Source organism: Phocoena sinus, chromosome 8 (assembly GCF_008692025.1).
Source record: "Phocoena sinus isolate mPhoSin1 chromosome 8, mPhoSin1.pri, whole genome shotgun sequence".
NCBI lineage: Eukaryota > Metazoa > Chordata > Mammalia > Artiodactyla > Phocoenidae > Phocoena > Phocoena sinus.
The window spans coordinates 48,495,684-48,510,568 of NC_045770.1; the positions used below are offsets into that span (position 1 = coordinate 48,495,684).

Consider the following 14,885-nt stretch of genomic DNA (forward strand, 5'->3'; position numbering starts at 1 on the left):
TAAATTCTATGTAGTGTCTATTTGACACCTGCTGTTTGATAATAGACTAATATCAGACTTTAAGGGCTATCAACTATGTATATTATATATACAAACAAATCAAACAACTATTTAAATGTTTACTGGTTTTGTACATTAACTTTTTATATTTCAAACACGTATTTTCTTTGGTATATACCATACACCTAACCTAGACAGCTTTTCAAGCTACCAGATATTAATTTCTAGGGCTTAATATTTACTCTGTTTTTATAATTATTTATGATATATTTAGATGATTTTTAAAAGAAAATCATGTGTGTGCTAGGCAGAAAATGTAGCTGTGTAATTCTTAATGGCTTGATTTAAATATTGCATTTACCTTGAGAATTCAGAGGAGACTCACACTGTATGTGTTGAGGCATGGACCAAAAGCTGCTTAAAAGGATTAATGTTGCATCCCAAACTCAGCTGCACTGGTAGGCTTCTGTCATATGAGAGGTATTAAAAATGAAATTATAAAGGAAAATGTCTGTCCAGGTACTGATGATGTACAGATGGAAAGCATCTGAAAAACTTGTTTTCCATACACAGCAGAGCTGTAGAAGTTGTCTCAATCAGCAGAGCAATGGTTAAAGACTATTAGGATTTATTGTAGGCAGCTGCCGCCTTCTTTGTAGCAGGTACACCTGCCCAGAGAGAGGCCAGCAAAGATGGTTGTATAACATGGCAATGACTTCATTCCATCGACATGATACCCATCTTTAAAAAATCTTTTACAACTGAAAATTGTGGATATGCTTCTACTGCCTCTTCTAGAGTTTCCAAGTGTGTGAATTCTCTTATTTTGCCATGGACATATTCAAAAACTATATTTTGAATACCTACATTGTGCTAAGCATTTGCCTTACATGTAGGCCCTGACTACAAATGACCTATTCCACACTGCCCTTTCTATCTCCAAATACCTATTTAAGGAATAATAGTTATTACTGTTATCTTTAAAGTTAAATCTCAGCTGGTAGGCCCAATTTATTTTCTTAAGAACTCCATCCTATAAAAGTTCATAAAGCCTCTGGGTCAGGTGTGTGAAGAAGGTCATTAAGGGTTCAATATAACAGCAAAACCAACCAACAAAATGATCAAGCGTCAAAGATCTTACCAAGCGCCAGTTTTAGTGACTTAAGAAACCTTAGCTTATGAAGAAAGTGCAAAAATTGTTTTATGATCTGGTAGTCTCATCAGAGTAAATTAACATTCTTTGATTTCCTCTATGGTATCAGTGATATGAAAGCTCGGTATTGATTTCTCACTTCTTTATTGTTGGATTCCATCTTCAAATATTAAAAATGGAAATTTCTACTCATTAATATAGGGATGATTGCTCCCCCTCCCCTTTTCATCGACTTTATTCTGTTAACTGAACAGTCTTTTAACTAAATCACAGCTTAGACAAACGCATATGCGGGAAGAGTGAATTCCTTTAACATCACAGCAATATTGGGATAAGCTGTGGTCCTACCAAGTAGCTCTTTGAAAGCTAAGCAGGTGTTGTCATTTATTTATTTGTTGGATTTCTGTGGCACTTTTTTTTCCCAAAGAGTACAAGGTGTGATGTGGTGAATTTTGCACAAGGGTTGTCTAAGAGTGTCAAAGGGAAATTAAAGGAAAGTAGAGTGCATAGGAAATGAGAACACAGAGCAAAAGTAACAGCTAATGGCAAACCCCAGGTGGCAGTTAGGCGTGTTGATGAAGGTAGAAGAATCTGGGCTGCCCCAAGGGTACCACGGTTGGCTTTTCAGAACACTGAGTCATTTTACCAGAGCCTGTGCCCCCGGTGAGCACTAGACATTTCTGTTCAATACTCACATGGAGACCCCTAGACTAGGAATCAGAATCATAGACTCACAGGGCGGGAAGGGGCCTCCAAAATCTTCTGCCCAATTCTTTTATTTTACAGATGAGGCAAATCAAGCTCAGAGAAAACAAGGAAACATTTAGAAACAAAGCCAAGGTTTGAACCCAGCTTATTCATTTATTCAGCAAACATACATTGAATGCATTGTGTTCAACACAGTTCTAGGCACCAGGATTACTTTAGTGAGTAACATGGACATGGGTCCTGATCCCACACTGCCTTGTTCTACCTCCGATTGCTTATGAGGATATTCAGTGTACTTTATAAAATGGCATTCTGTTCACTGGAGACCCAGCACTCTTTGGGGGTAAACCTCAAGTGACGTAGAGTGAGAGAAGGGAATTCTTTTCCAATTTTCTGTAAGTGTGTTGACATTCTTTGGCCAACAGATGATCCCTAGGGCAAATCTTTCAGATCAAATGGAAAACATTTGCTGGACTGAGTCTCATTTGTGGATCAGTGGATGGAAGGTTTTCCTTGCTGAGATGAGCAGTTTATTTTTTTGTCCTCTAGTAGGATGGGCAAAGGCTTAGACATTATCTCTCGCTGGAGGAAACACCTGTCTCTTAAAATTGACTTTACCTTTAAAATGCCTCATAATAGTCTAAACCCTAGTAAGGTAATTGAAATTGGAAACACTTGGTGGTAGAATCAAACGTGAGAATTCTTCAAAGGAGAATGGTTTAAGAGTTGCCATAAATCTACCTTCTCAAAAGTGATATTACAATCCTCCATTTAACACTGGCTATCACTACAAGAAAACTCCCTTGTTAAAAGAAAAGGGAGTACATTGTTCTATTTTGATTTGAAGGTAGATTTAAGCCCCTCTCCATTACTCAGTCTTCAGGCAGTAAACCTGTGCTTATAAAAGCAGCCCAGGTTGCTTTAGGGGTGGAACCAATGAGTTTAAAAGCTGAGGACCTTCACTCCGCCATTAGGCGATAGATTTCATCCTGTTCACTTCGCCCTTTGTCCCGGGCCAGCCTGCAAAGAAATAGTGTTATTCTTGCAAACTGTGGGTAAGACTGGCTGATGAGCACAGGTAGGATTTTCCTTGGACCAAATGGAGTTGAGGAGGGGGCAAAGGAAGGACACTTCTGTTTTCCAGCCACCGTCACGGTCCGATCTTCTCGGAGGATCAGAGCGTGCTCCAGGCTCCGGGGACACCTGTTTGTGCCCACAGGGCCAAGTCCGTGGTGACCCTACCTCTCCTCCGTGCCTGGCAGCTCCTGTATTGGCTGATTTACCTGCGAGGCTGTGTGTGGATCTGTCTTTCCGCGGCCACTGCCGCCAGCACGTACTGTCAAGGCAGAGGGAAGCCAAGCGAGGAAAGCAACTGCCGGAGCCCAGAGCGGGAGGTGAGCCACCTCCCGGAGGAGTTGACTGCGGCTTCCCTTCCTCCTGACACGCATGGAGTTTGGTGGTGACGGAACCGAAGAACTGCAGGCAGATACTTAGCCGCCTGGATGTGTGTGCGCCGGCTGGGAAGGCAGCGCCCGCCCGCCTGACCCGGACCTCCTGTTGGCAGGATGTAAATATACCTGCGGACTGGCCAAACAGGACTGCCCTTCCCCCCAGCCCCTTCCCTCCTCCCACCCTCTCCCTCGGCTAACCAGCATGAGAGGAACTGAGAAAGCAACAGCCTGCAAGTGACAGCTCCAGACCGATTCCGCTTGTCTCTGATCCGAGGTGGGAAGTTGATTGTGCAGGAGCTTCGTTGCGAATTCCTTCCATTGGCATCGCTATGTTTGCCTCTATCTGGTATGCCAAGAAGCTGGGTCGCAGGTTCGTGCACAACGCCAGGAAGGCGAAATCCGAAAAGGTAGGGAATGAGTGGGGATGATTACCTCTTCGATTTGCCAACTGCCTGCTCTGGACTGCTGGTCTGAGTGAATACAGACGCAGGCTTTTTTAGCTTGGGATGCAAACTTGCCTCTCGCTGGGAATGTAGTCCTGCCACTTGCAGAAGGGGGAACTCTTGGAGCCTGGCTACTTGGGCGAGAGGCCTGGGGCGGTCAAGCAGAGTCATTAGCTGTTCAGACAAAATATTTGGTGAAATCATCAATTGATAGTGTCTCAACAGAGGCTTAATATTCCTTTAAATGGCACAGGGTGAAAGCAATTGAGCAGCTGAAATCTTTGCTTCTTCAGGGAGCTCTCTAGTAAACTTGTTGCTACACTGGCTTATTTTTATTACTGAAATCTTTGGTTCTGAAGGGGGCATTATAAATCCCTGAGCCTTCCTCCAGTACTTGTGTCCTAGTGTGTGTCCTAGGAGCACATATTTGGAACTCTCAGTAACATTGACCAGACTCCACAGGGGTGCTTGATATCTTCTCAGATGAACAAAGCCATCACTTCCAAAGTGTTTACAATGAGCAAGAATTCTATTTATAATCGTATAGTCCTGGCCATTTAGAGAATGGCTTTGTATTTCTTTTATTCAGCATGACTGGTTGTTTCCAGAGAACCTCTATGTAGATTTACCTCATTAGTTTTCTTTCTCTAAGAAATGAAAAAGGCCTGTAAGTCCTAAGCTGCATAACAAGCTTGCGTCTCTAATTTGCCTTATGCTTTCAGAGGCACTGGCCAAACTGTCATATTTAGGATATCGGTATCCAACTTGTTAGGTGATGGGGAAGCTTCCCAAGAAAACAACATTTTATGAAACTGAGATTTTTCCATATTATTTTGAGGATGTGATCTTTGGTCAAGCATCCTGTCTTAGAGCTTAGACCTACTCTTGAGATCGAACCAGAGGAGGCTTTCCTGGCCTGTGGCACAGTCCTTGCTCTCAACTGCAAAGATTCCTTCACTTTATCTTGCTATTTATTCCTTCAGAGTGGGGATGTTGATAAAATGGACAAGAATCCAGTGATAAACCAAGATGATAGTAGTGTGAAAAGAGAAAAAAACATCACTGGAGTTCTGACATTAGGGTTGTAGCCTTTCAGAATGTCCAGATCTGAGGATTGTAGAATGTTGACAGACTTGTTATTTAATGGCACTTTTGCTGGAGGAGTAGTAGAGGGAGGCAAGGGTGGGGTAGAATGGATTTCTTTCCTTTTCCATATATCGCAGGTAAAACAATTACAAACCTAATTATCATATACCAACACCATATATTGTGAACAGTTGGGTTTTGAGGGTTTTGCTTTGTGTTGTTTTGTTCTGCTTTAAGGAAAGAGACTTGAAAGTGGGTCTTTCACTGGAGCAAATATTTTGAAAAAGTGCCTTCTTCCTATGAAAATTACAGGTTGTATGGATGAGGGGACTGTCAGGGACCACAAATGGCTCTGAAAACCATTGGGAGATAATGCCTTATGCCAAATTAGTATGCAAAGAAAAGTAGAATCTCCCAGTGATACTTAATTCAGGCTTGGGCCTGAATGTGGAGAACACCAGCTCTATGAAATTCAGTGTACAGAACCTAAAAGGATGTTAATCCAAGGAACTAACACGGGCTTCTGCTTCTTGAGTGTGGGAAGAAGCTAGTAAGGGGCCTTCAGTATCTCCATTTCATTTCTGTAATGGCCATTGCTTGGAACAAGCAAGAAGAAACCAAATGTGGGGTTAAGGGTTTTTAATATTTTATCTTACTCAGAGATAATACTTTATTTGTGTTACTCAGAGAGTAAGGAAATCAACATTAGAGAACTGAAGTTTTGCTCCCTGAGTGATAAAGACTAAAGGAAAAATTATTAACTCTAATGCCCTTGTGTTAGCCAGAGGAACTAAGGAGTTAATTTTGAGCACTAAATGATGATAACTAACATGAAAGTAGCGTCTCGGTTTTTTTTTTTCTTTTTTCCACAGAATTTGTATCCACAGCGTTTCTGGAATAAATTAAAAGGTGTGCTGCCTTGAACAATGAACAACAAGGCCCTCAGTCGGTGCTTAGCGAAGGGAAATAGTTTATTTATTCTGAGTACCTCATTTTATCATATGGCTTATTTAAAACCAACTCTGTGAATTTTAATATTTGTCTAATGAGTACAGTAATATACTTCTACCGAGAAGGCAGTTAACAAATGATACTGCAAGCTGGATAAATTCCTATAATGTATTACTGTAACAGCAGAGATCATATAAGTACAAACAGGAAGGGGGATGTAAGGTGCTGCTGACTATATGTTGTCATGCTTTATTATACAAAGAAGGAAGATGTATGAAGCAAGATTATTGTTGAGTTTTATTTAGAAAATGACCGGTATACTTAAGTGTGAAAGAACTATTGATAGCTTCAGAGCAGATTTTAGCATTTGGGAGTATAAATCTGTATCAGAGACAGTGACTGTGATTTTGTTTTAGTACCTTCTATAAATTTGGGCTTCTTTTTGCTATAGGTAACATAGTTTATTTTCTCCTTTTCTAATTAAAACAACCTGCACCCATCATACCCAATCAGTCCTACTTTAGCATTCAGGTGTGGTTGGGGAAGTATATTCCTCAAGGCTGGGGTTAATTGAAAAGCTAATTGGGAATGTGCAAGCCTAAATGCCATCCCTAAACATGCAGTGTACCTTATTCATGGTTGCCTGGCCTACTGTTTTACCTCATCTAATGCCAATAGAATTAAATAGCTGCATGGAATTGTAGTAATAATAATAATGATAAAACAATCACAACAGTAACAGTATTAACGATAGTCCCTGTTCATGCACACATAATGCTTTAGGCCAGAGGGTTTCACTTAATCCTCTAAGGTAGAAATTGTTTTTCTTGAGTCCTAGAGAGAAGAGTAACTAGCCCAAGGTCACAGAGTTAGTAGTAAGTATTAATGCTAGGATTGGAAACTGAGTTTATCCAAGCTATTGTAAAAATGACTGAGTCTCTAGCCCTCTCTTCCATCTACCTATCATTCACCTGTCTTAATAAGTCATGAGGCTTACCGAATCAAAGTTACTGATGGTGTAACTCAACCCCCTTATTTCAGATAAGACTGTACCTAAGCTGTCTTAAATAGACAGTTGTCTGTCCTGTTATAAAGACTTTACACTCTTTGTTGCCTTTAAATAAGTGTCTCAAGCTATCATCTTGGCACCTATTATTCCTTTCAACTAGCTAGTAATTGTTATATCATCATAACCTAAACAATGGCATTTGTATTCATTACTTATCCTATAAAAAACCAAAGGTGTCTTTCACCAAAAAAAAAACCTAAATGCTTGGCAATTGTAGTTGTACTCTCTTTTTAGAGTAAGTCAAAGATGTTAGCTGATTCGTGTTGTCAATTGCTCTAAAAAAGAAAAAGAAAAGGCTCTTAGCTATTCTTTCATTAAAAAGACAGTACGTGCATACTAACAAATTCTGTGAATGAAATTATTTTAAATGTGATGCTGTGAAATCAAGACTGCCTGGCTGCAATAGAATACCTTCATTCAAATAATTTTTTTGACCCTGTGTTCTTAATTCAGAAGTTAGTGTCTTCCTTGTTTGCCACATTTCAACTTAAATTGCTCAATTTAATCAGTCTCTAGATTGTATTACTGTAAAAGGGCAGCTTTAAGGTAAATTGAACTGCAATTTCTGGTGACATAATCATATGCAAGAGTATAAAACACTTGAAGTTGTGAACCTTCACTTCTGCATCAGCTTCTTTCATTTGTTTTTAATTTTTATATTTATTTATTTTGATTTTAAGCATATACCATGAAAGTAGATGCATGATGCATTTAGAAAAGACTGGCATCAGTATCCATCATCTAACAGACACAACTGTGAATGAGCTTGGCTGTGATATATATTCTATGAGTGATGTAACTGAGCACAAATATTCTGACATTAGGCAATATTCACCTTGGAGAATTCTTTAAGAACCAACACACTGGTTCTACCCTTCTCTCCATATAAACCAAGCACATTAATTCAACGTAAACCGACATAAGGGGAAATTTAGTCATGTATTTGCTGGCAGTTTGGCCAACAAAAGAGAATACTGTCCTGGGTGATACTGGTAGAGCATAAAGAGCCTTGGGCTTAAAGTGAGAACTTGGAGGGAATTATAGTCCTGTTCTTTGCTATTTAGCCTGAAGCCAGTCATATGCCTTCTCTAGGCCTCAGTTTTCTCTTTGTCAAGTAGAAGTAACACCTGTACTTCAGTAGAACCCCAGTGTCTCAGGATACACTCCAAACTCCTTACCACGTCTACATGGCCCATCATGATATGGCCTCTGCTTTTCTCTCTGCTCTAAATCAGCATTCTGAACTATTTTCAAATTCCTGAATGTCCCATGCTTTTTCTAGCTTCTAGGATTTCGCTTATCCTGTTTGGCTGACTACTAAACCACAGACTAGCCGTAGCCCTAACTCTAAACTTAGGTGACATTATCATCACTAGGAAACCTTCCCTGGCCCCTACAAGCCCAGGATGGGTCTTCCATCGGCTCCCACAGCAGCTTGTATGTCAGTTGTAATCATCTTTATTTCTCATTTCTCATTAGAATGTGGATTCTGTGAAATGAAGGACCATTCAATCTTTTCCACCATATCTCTAGGGCCTAAAAGAATGCCTGGAATATGGTTGTCTCTCATATCCTATTTCATCAACTCTAGGTTGTCATCAGTTGCAAGATGCACCATTTTTTCATGTGTTACAAAGAAAAATATTGTCAACAGAACTATAACATATCATCAACTGTAAGATTGCATTGATTTCAGAGATGTTAAAATGTGAAAAAAAAAGTTTATTTTTAGAATCAATGAAGTATGGCATAGCTGAAAGAATGAATAATGAATGGGTTTATTTTGAGGATTACATGAGTTAATATCAATAAAATGTTTAAAGGTTACACTTGCTTTCAAATCACTTTTATTTCTTTGCAAATCATAATAATAGTTTGCATAGGAAAATATAATAGACAACCCTAAAATATATCATACATTTTGTCCTGTGCTGATCAGACTCAACCAGCATTACATATGCTATTCTGGATTTAGGAAGGTAAATAGATAGAGGGAAAATGAAGGTTATAGAAGAAATTGCTTAAAAGCCATAATCAAACTGGAGCCATTTAGGTTGCAAAAGAGAAACCTTTAAGAAGGCTCCTGGATTCTCAGTATACACTTATATGTCTAAATAACAACAACAATGATAGTTAACTTCTGTTGAATTCTTTCTATGAACTGAGAACTGTGCTTATACAAGGATCTAGTGAGATCATTACTCTTATTATTAATTTTTAGAACAAGAACACATCACCGGTAGGTGACTGGGATTAGACTGACTGGCTGACTCTAGAGCTCAAGCTCTTAATAAGGAATACCCTGTATGTATACACACATACATACAGAGTACCGCATATTACGTAATATACTGTATACATGTGTTTACAGTGACCTAGATATCAAGTTTATTTTTCCCTATGAAAGATAAGTGTAAAAAGTGAATTTAAATGTAAAATCTGTAATTGAGCACAGACATAAGAAGAAATGTCCTGATGTTGAAGATTCCCCAATCCTCGGTGAATGATAGAATCTTCCTATGTCCATTTTTGCCTCAGGGTAGGTTGAAGAGTAGCCTGACCTGGAGAGAGGGATGGACAGATTGTCCTCTCAGGTCTCTTTCTCGGAGCGTCTGAGTCTTTGAGAGCTCATCAGTCGTGAGCAGCAGCATGACTCAGCACCAGTGTCTGTCTAGCTGTGGTGACAGAGAGGACAGGTGTTTGTCCACGCTAAATGCAGCCCTGCAGTTCTCCCCTGTCACCTGGCACGTGAATCAAGCAGCAAAATGGACAGTAGCACCTGTTCTGAGGTCCCAACGCAGCTGCCCACCTTGGAAGAGCACAAGGACAGCTGTTAGCAGGACAGGGAGGGAGACAGAAGGAAAGGACAGGATCAGAGAAATGGCTAAAATGAAGGAGGGGGAGAGCGGGCTGGAGAGAAAGATAGCAGGTCACAAAGCCACTGTAAAATTGTTATTGATAATAGTAATGCCTATTTATTGAGCAGTTTACTCAGGCACTATTACATGCACTTTGCATGTATCATCTCATTTAATCTGCACTACAACCATCTAAGATAATCCTGTTATTAGCCCCCATTTTACAGATGAAGAAACTGAGGTGTAAGATGTTACAGATTTTGTCCAAGATCATAAGTAGTGGAACCAGCATTCAGGGCTAGGTCTGGTTGAATCCAGAGCCTGTCACCCTAAGCGCTCAGACCCTGTGCTTTTTAAACTGATCTTGGATCGGGTGAGATAGTGATGTGGAGAAAGGATCGACCAACACAACAGGCATCTTCTCATCTGCCTGTGCTTCATCTCTGTTGAGTAACTGTGCGGCTAGACAGAAGACCTGATTTCTTATTGGGGGTCCTCCAGGAACCAGATATCCAGATAGTCTACCTTCAGTCTAGTTTACGGAATTTTAGTTGCAAATTGTTTTTGTTTGTTTGTTTTGATTTGTTTCACCCTCAATATACCTTTAGAATGGTCTTCCTCTACCTGGTATTATTCAGTGGTATTTATTACATGAGGGATGGAGATGTAAGGAAAACTCTCCCATCCAGCCATAGTAGCTCAACCATGATGATCATTGTAGAGATAAAGTTAATAATCAAATAATGTACATATCTTATTTGCATATGTATTATGTTTATGGAGTTAATGGAGAAACCATCTCACTTTAAATCATGCCTTGTAGTATTCACTAATAATTTCATTTTAGGTAGTCTTATTTCCCCAAATAAATTATTAAATTGCTAATTAAGTTATTAAATCATTATAAATTCTGTCCCACTCCGGATACCTAGTACACAGTAGGCTCTAAATAAACCCTGGTTAAACTATTGACTTGGATGGAGGACTCTGAGCTGCACAGGAAGAAGACTGAATTAGGAGTCAGTAGACCTGTATGTTAACTGGCCCTGTCCCAACCATCTGTGCCACCTTGGCTAAAGTCTCTTAATCTCTCGGGGCTTGAGTTCTTCATCTGCAACCAGACTCCTTCCAATTCTAACTTTCTTTGAATTCTAATCCTGATTTGCTATAAGACTGCGGAGTCCTTAATGGGAAGGATTTGATCTCATTCGTCTTCGTACTCCCAGGACCTAGCACAATGCCCAGCACTAAGCAAAACTAATAAAATTTATGTCAAATGAATGTATACAAGAGGCCTAGGATGTCTTTAACCATTAGCAATAAGAATATAATGGCGAATCTACCTAATTTCAAGATGGGAGCCAAGTAAGAGATACTCAGGACTTTTCTTTCTTTACTGCCTTGTAAAGAAAAGGAAATATGAGGCATTTTAAAGCACTGGGGCTGAAGGCTCCCATCCCTTCCTTTCCCACTCTCCATGCCACAAACACTGGAGTGAAACCAGCAGAATACCAGAGTCCTCTTCAACCACCAACAATGGTATGTCACACTGTAAAATTTTCCAGCTGCTTTGTCCCACGTGCCAAAAGATTACAGATTTACGTTTGATCATGAAATATTTATTTCTTGTACTTTCTTAATCTGAAAATTCTAGTTATGTAGAGAATCCTCACCTCATTTGCTGTGGACTGAATTGTGCCTTCCCCATTCATATTTTAGAGCCCTAACCCCCAGTGCGATTGTGGAGATGTGGAGAAAAGGCTTTTAGGAGATAATTAAGGTTAAATGAGATTATAATAGTGAGGTCTTAATCTAATAGGATTAGTGGCCTTAGAAGAGGAAAGAGATCTCTCTCTCTCCGCCCGCCCCCCCCCCCCCTCTGCCATGTGAGGACATAGCAAAAAGTTGGCCATCCACAAGCCAGAAAGAGCTCTCTTACCAGAAGTCAAACCCTGCCAGACCTAGATCTTGAATGTCCCATCCTCCAGAATTGTGAGGAGGAAGTGTACTTCTGTTGTTTAAGCCACCCAGTCTATGGTATTTTGTTATGGCAGCCCGAGCAGACTAATATACCACGATGCCATGATGGCCTTACATGGTGATGTTCAATGATTTTCTAGTGCCCAGGGTTAAGGTCTCACTGCTAGGGAGAAATATGTAACCAGTTGAGTGTCCTTTTTAATCCAAAGCATGTAAATTCTAATAAACGCACAGCCTCTGCAGTGTCAATATCTTCTAGGAAGGGTTATTAAAATTAGTAATATAGTAGGAAAAAGGTGACGATGTAGAAGGTAAAGGGAATGAATGAGCTGCTTTTAGAGGATCACTGTGCTTGTCTTCATATTCTGTGGTCTAACCAAGAAAGCAACATATTTTATCATATTTGCTAACTGTTCAACCAGCAAATTTGATAAAATATGAAAATAAAGTAAAACTCATCAAATACTATCCTTCCTTTCCACACCTCCTTGTTGCTCTAGGTTACTCTGACTTATAAACAGAATTGGTTTGCTTTTCATACCATCAACTCCACAATTCCTCAATATGGGAGAACGTTTCTGCTATGAGGAGGGCTTCTGACTTTTCACCAGGGTTTACAGCAAGGTATGATGAAAGGGACACTGTCCAGGTTAGGAAGTCAGTGTCCATGGTGTTCATGACCATAGCACTATCGAACTATGTTATTTCACATGAGAAGGTTTGGTGAATCCCTAACACAGGAAGGGTGGAAACTGATGTACTGTGGGAGAGAAAAATTGTGTTGGAGGTGGGAGATTTGCAGGGGGTTGTACTCGGGAAGGTATAAGAGAATAAGAAAAATATATTTCTTCTTCTCTGAACACCATCCTGACCTAGGACTTATTTTCATTGTTTTCTAAGCTCTTTGGATAGGGTCTTTGTCATCTTTATTGACCCCTTTCCTTCATACATTTTGTGAATCCTCTTGTTGGCACATCCACCAACAACGGGATGTAGTTACAGACTCAAGTTTGAGTTTGACTCAACACCTCACTGGTTGGGCGACCTTGAGCAAGTGAATGCATCTTTTTAATTATTAGTGTTCTCATGTATTAAAAATAGTGATAATCATCCTTGCATGGTTTTCTGATTCAATTAAAAACTGCATGTAAAGTATCTGGTCCATTGTGAAACACTTGATGTTTCCTTCCCTCCCTCCTCCCTCCCTTGCTTCCTTCCCTGCTTCCTTCCTTCCTTCCTTTGTTCCTCCTTCCCTTTTCTCCTCCCTCCTTCCCTCCCTCCCTCTCTCGTTTCCTTCCTTCCATTCATTTTAACACTCCGCATAGTTCCAGAAAGGATGCAAAGCAGCTTTTGATAACGTCTTCATTAATGATTCCTTTTACTCTACTACTCCCTTGGGTTTCAGAATGGACTTGCCCTCCCATCCTGGTTTTATAGAGTGAGGAGACTATATCTCTGCTGCTAATTAGAGGGGGAAAATTTGCTGAGAACATTTTAAGTAAGAATTGTCAGTATGCTGACTATGAGGAAATTCTAGGTTTTCATTTGCTTTTTAGTATATGAATACTAGGTCATCCTTATAAAAAGCACATTCTCTGTTTGGTGAATGTCAATCAAGGCATATTACGTCTCATTTGAAGTGAAGTGATATGTATGGAATGACTCAAGGTGCTCATTTCCCAGCTGCTGACTGCATCACATCACCTTTATAGCTTGATTTCAGGTCTTGGGGGAAAAGGGGAGAGGAAGAGCTTCATGCAATGTTACACTGAATTTCATAACCTGAATGAACCTTCCTTTCATAAATGATAACTGTAACATTAATGACCACTTAATGAGTCCTTACTATGGGCAAGTTACTCTTCTAAAATTTTACATGTTCTAACTTACCTAACCCCCACAATGATCCTATGGGCTAAGTACTATTATATCCATATATTTACAGATGAGGCACAGAAAGGTCAATTAATGTGCCCAGAAACACAAAATTAGCATGTTCTGGAACCAGGATATGAACCCAAGCACCCTGGATCTGAGTCTGCATTCTTAAGCACGGTGCTGCATTATTTCCCATGTCTTTCTGATGAGCAAACTGAGTCTCTAGGCAACATGAGGTTTGGGAAGTTTCTTGCCCAGTGTAAATCGTTGTCAGCCAAACTTTGGAGATTTGAACTCAGATCTTCTGAATGTCCCTTCTTCTGACAGGAGACCTAATGACTCCACACACCATTGACATGAGTGCCCTTACGTTTTTTTCCCATGATCAAATCTCAAGGAGTTTCGAGCGTTACCCTTGTAATCCAAGATAAACAGCCGCCGATAGGTTCCTTCCATTTCACCAAAAGTATTATCGGTTGTATTCATAATATTGGATGGTGGTATTAATAACCTATGGTGATATTTTCAGTAAATAACTGATCCAAATTCATCTTGACTTATGATCCCTGCTTCCATTAAAAGAAAAAAAAGTCATCCAACAGGGAGGCATTTGGAAAACAATTCCACACCAGTGGTTGCATTAATTGCTACTTTAGATGTTCCTGCTGTGAACTGAATGGAGACACTTTGGATCTATTTCTTAGAAATAACCACCTTTATTACATCAGCTCTAGGATGCACAGTTTTGAGATTTTTAGAGGAAAATATCTTCACTAATCTGTTTCTGTTTTCCATTTTCATTCCATAAGTAATCCTTTTCATTGTTATCACCATTTTTAATGTTCTCAGATTTAATTTATGGAGGGTATGGGATGTTATAGGACATTTTTGCCTCTTGCTCTCAGCACACAACATTCTGTTAACTCCCCAAGTGTAACATTTTGAATATCATGTTTAATTCAAATATGATCCATTATTTTATTAAAGTTGTATTTTTCCCCTTGCATATCTCTAGAATTTGCAAGAGCTCTATGGAAATGGCGTATGTGATACACAAGTAGGAATTTCTTTTAGTATCTGTCATTTCTCCAGTATTTTGAGAAAAACAGGATGAAATGTAGCATAATGAAACGGTGCTTGTTGGCAGTTATGAACTACACTGTGCCTTTTAGAAAACAAATTTAAATACATTTCAGATTAATGTATGCTTTTTCTCTACTGGTTTCCTAAAATTCACCTATCTGGTTGTCCTCAACAGATTCAAAGTCATATTTTTTCATGTCTCCAGACATGTTGGCCCCAGAAGAA

At 39.6% G+C, this 14,885-nt stretch overlaps 1 protein-coding gene across 2 annotated transcripts in view; it reads left to right on the forward strand.

Moving 5' to 3' along the window:
* DLG2 (discs large MAGUK scaffold protein 2) overlaps positions 1 to 14,885 on the forward strand; it is a 2,048,212-nt gene that overhangs the window by 1,108,002 nt on the left and 925,325 nt on the right. The window contains exon 1 of one of the 2 annotated variants that reach the window (XM_032641323.1): positions 3,642 to 3,719. The exons of the other annotated variant lie outside the window; for it this stretch is intronic. Within the exon in view, the coding sequence (XP_032497214.1) occupies positions 3,642 to 3,719 (78 nt within the window). Of the gene's footprint in view, positions 1 to 3,641; positions 3,720 to 14,885 lie in introns of those variants that run through there. 2 annotated transcript variants of the gene reach the window in all.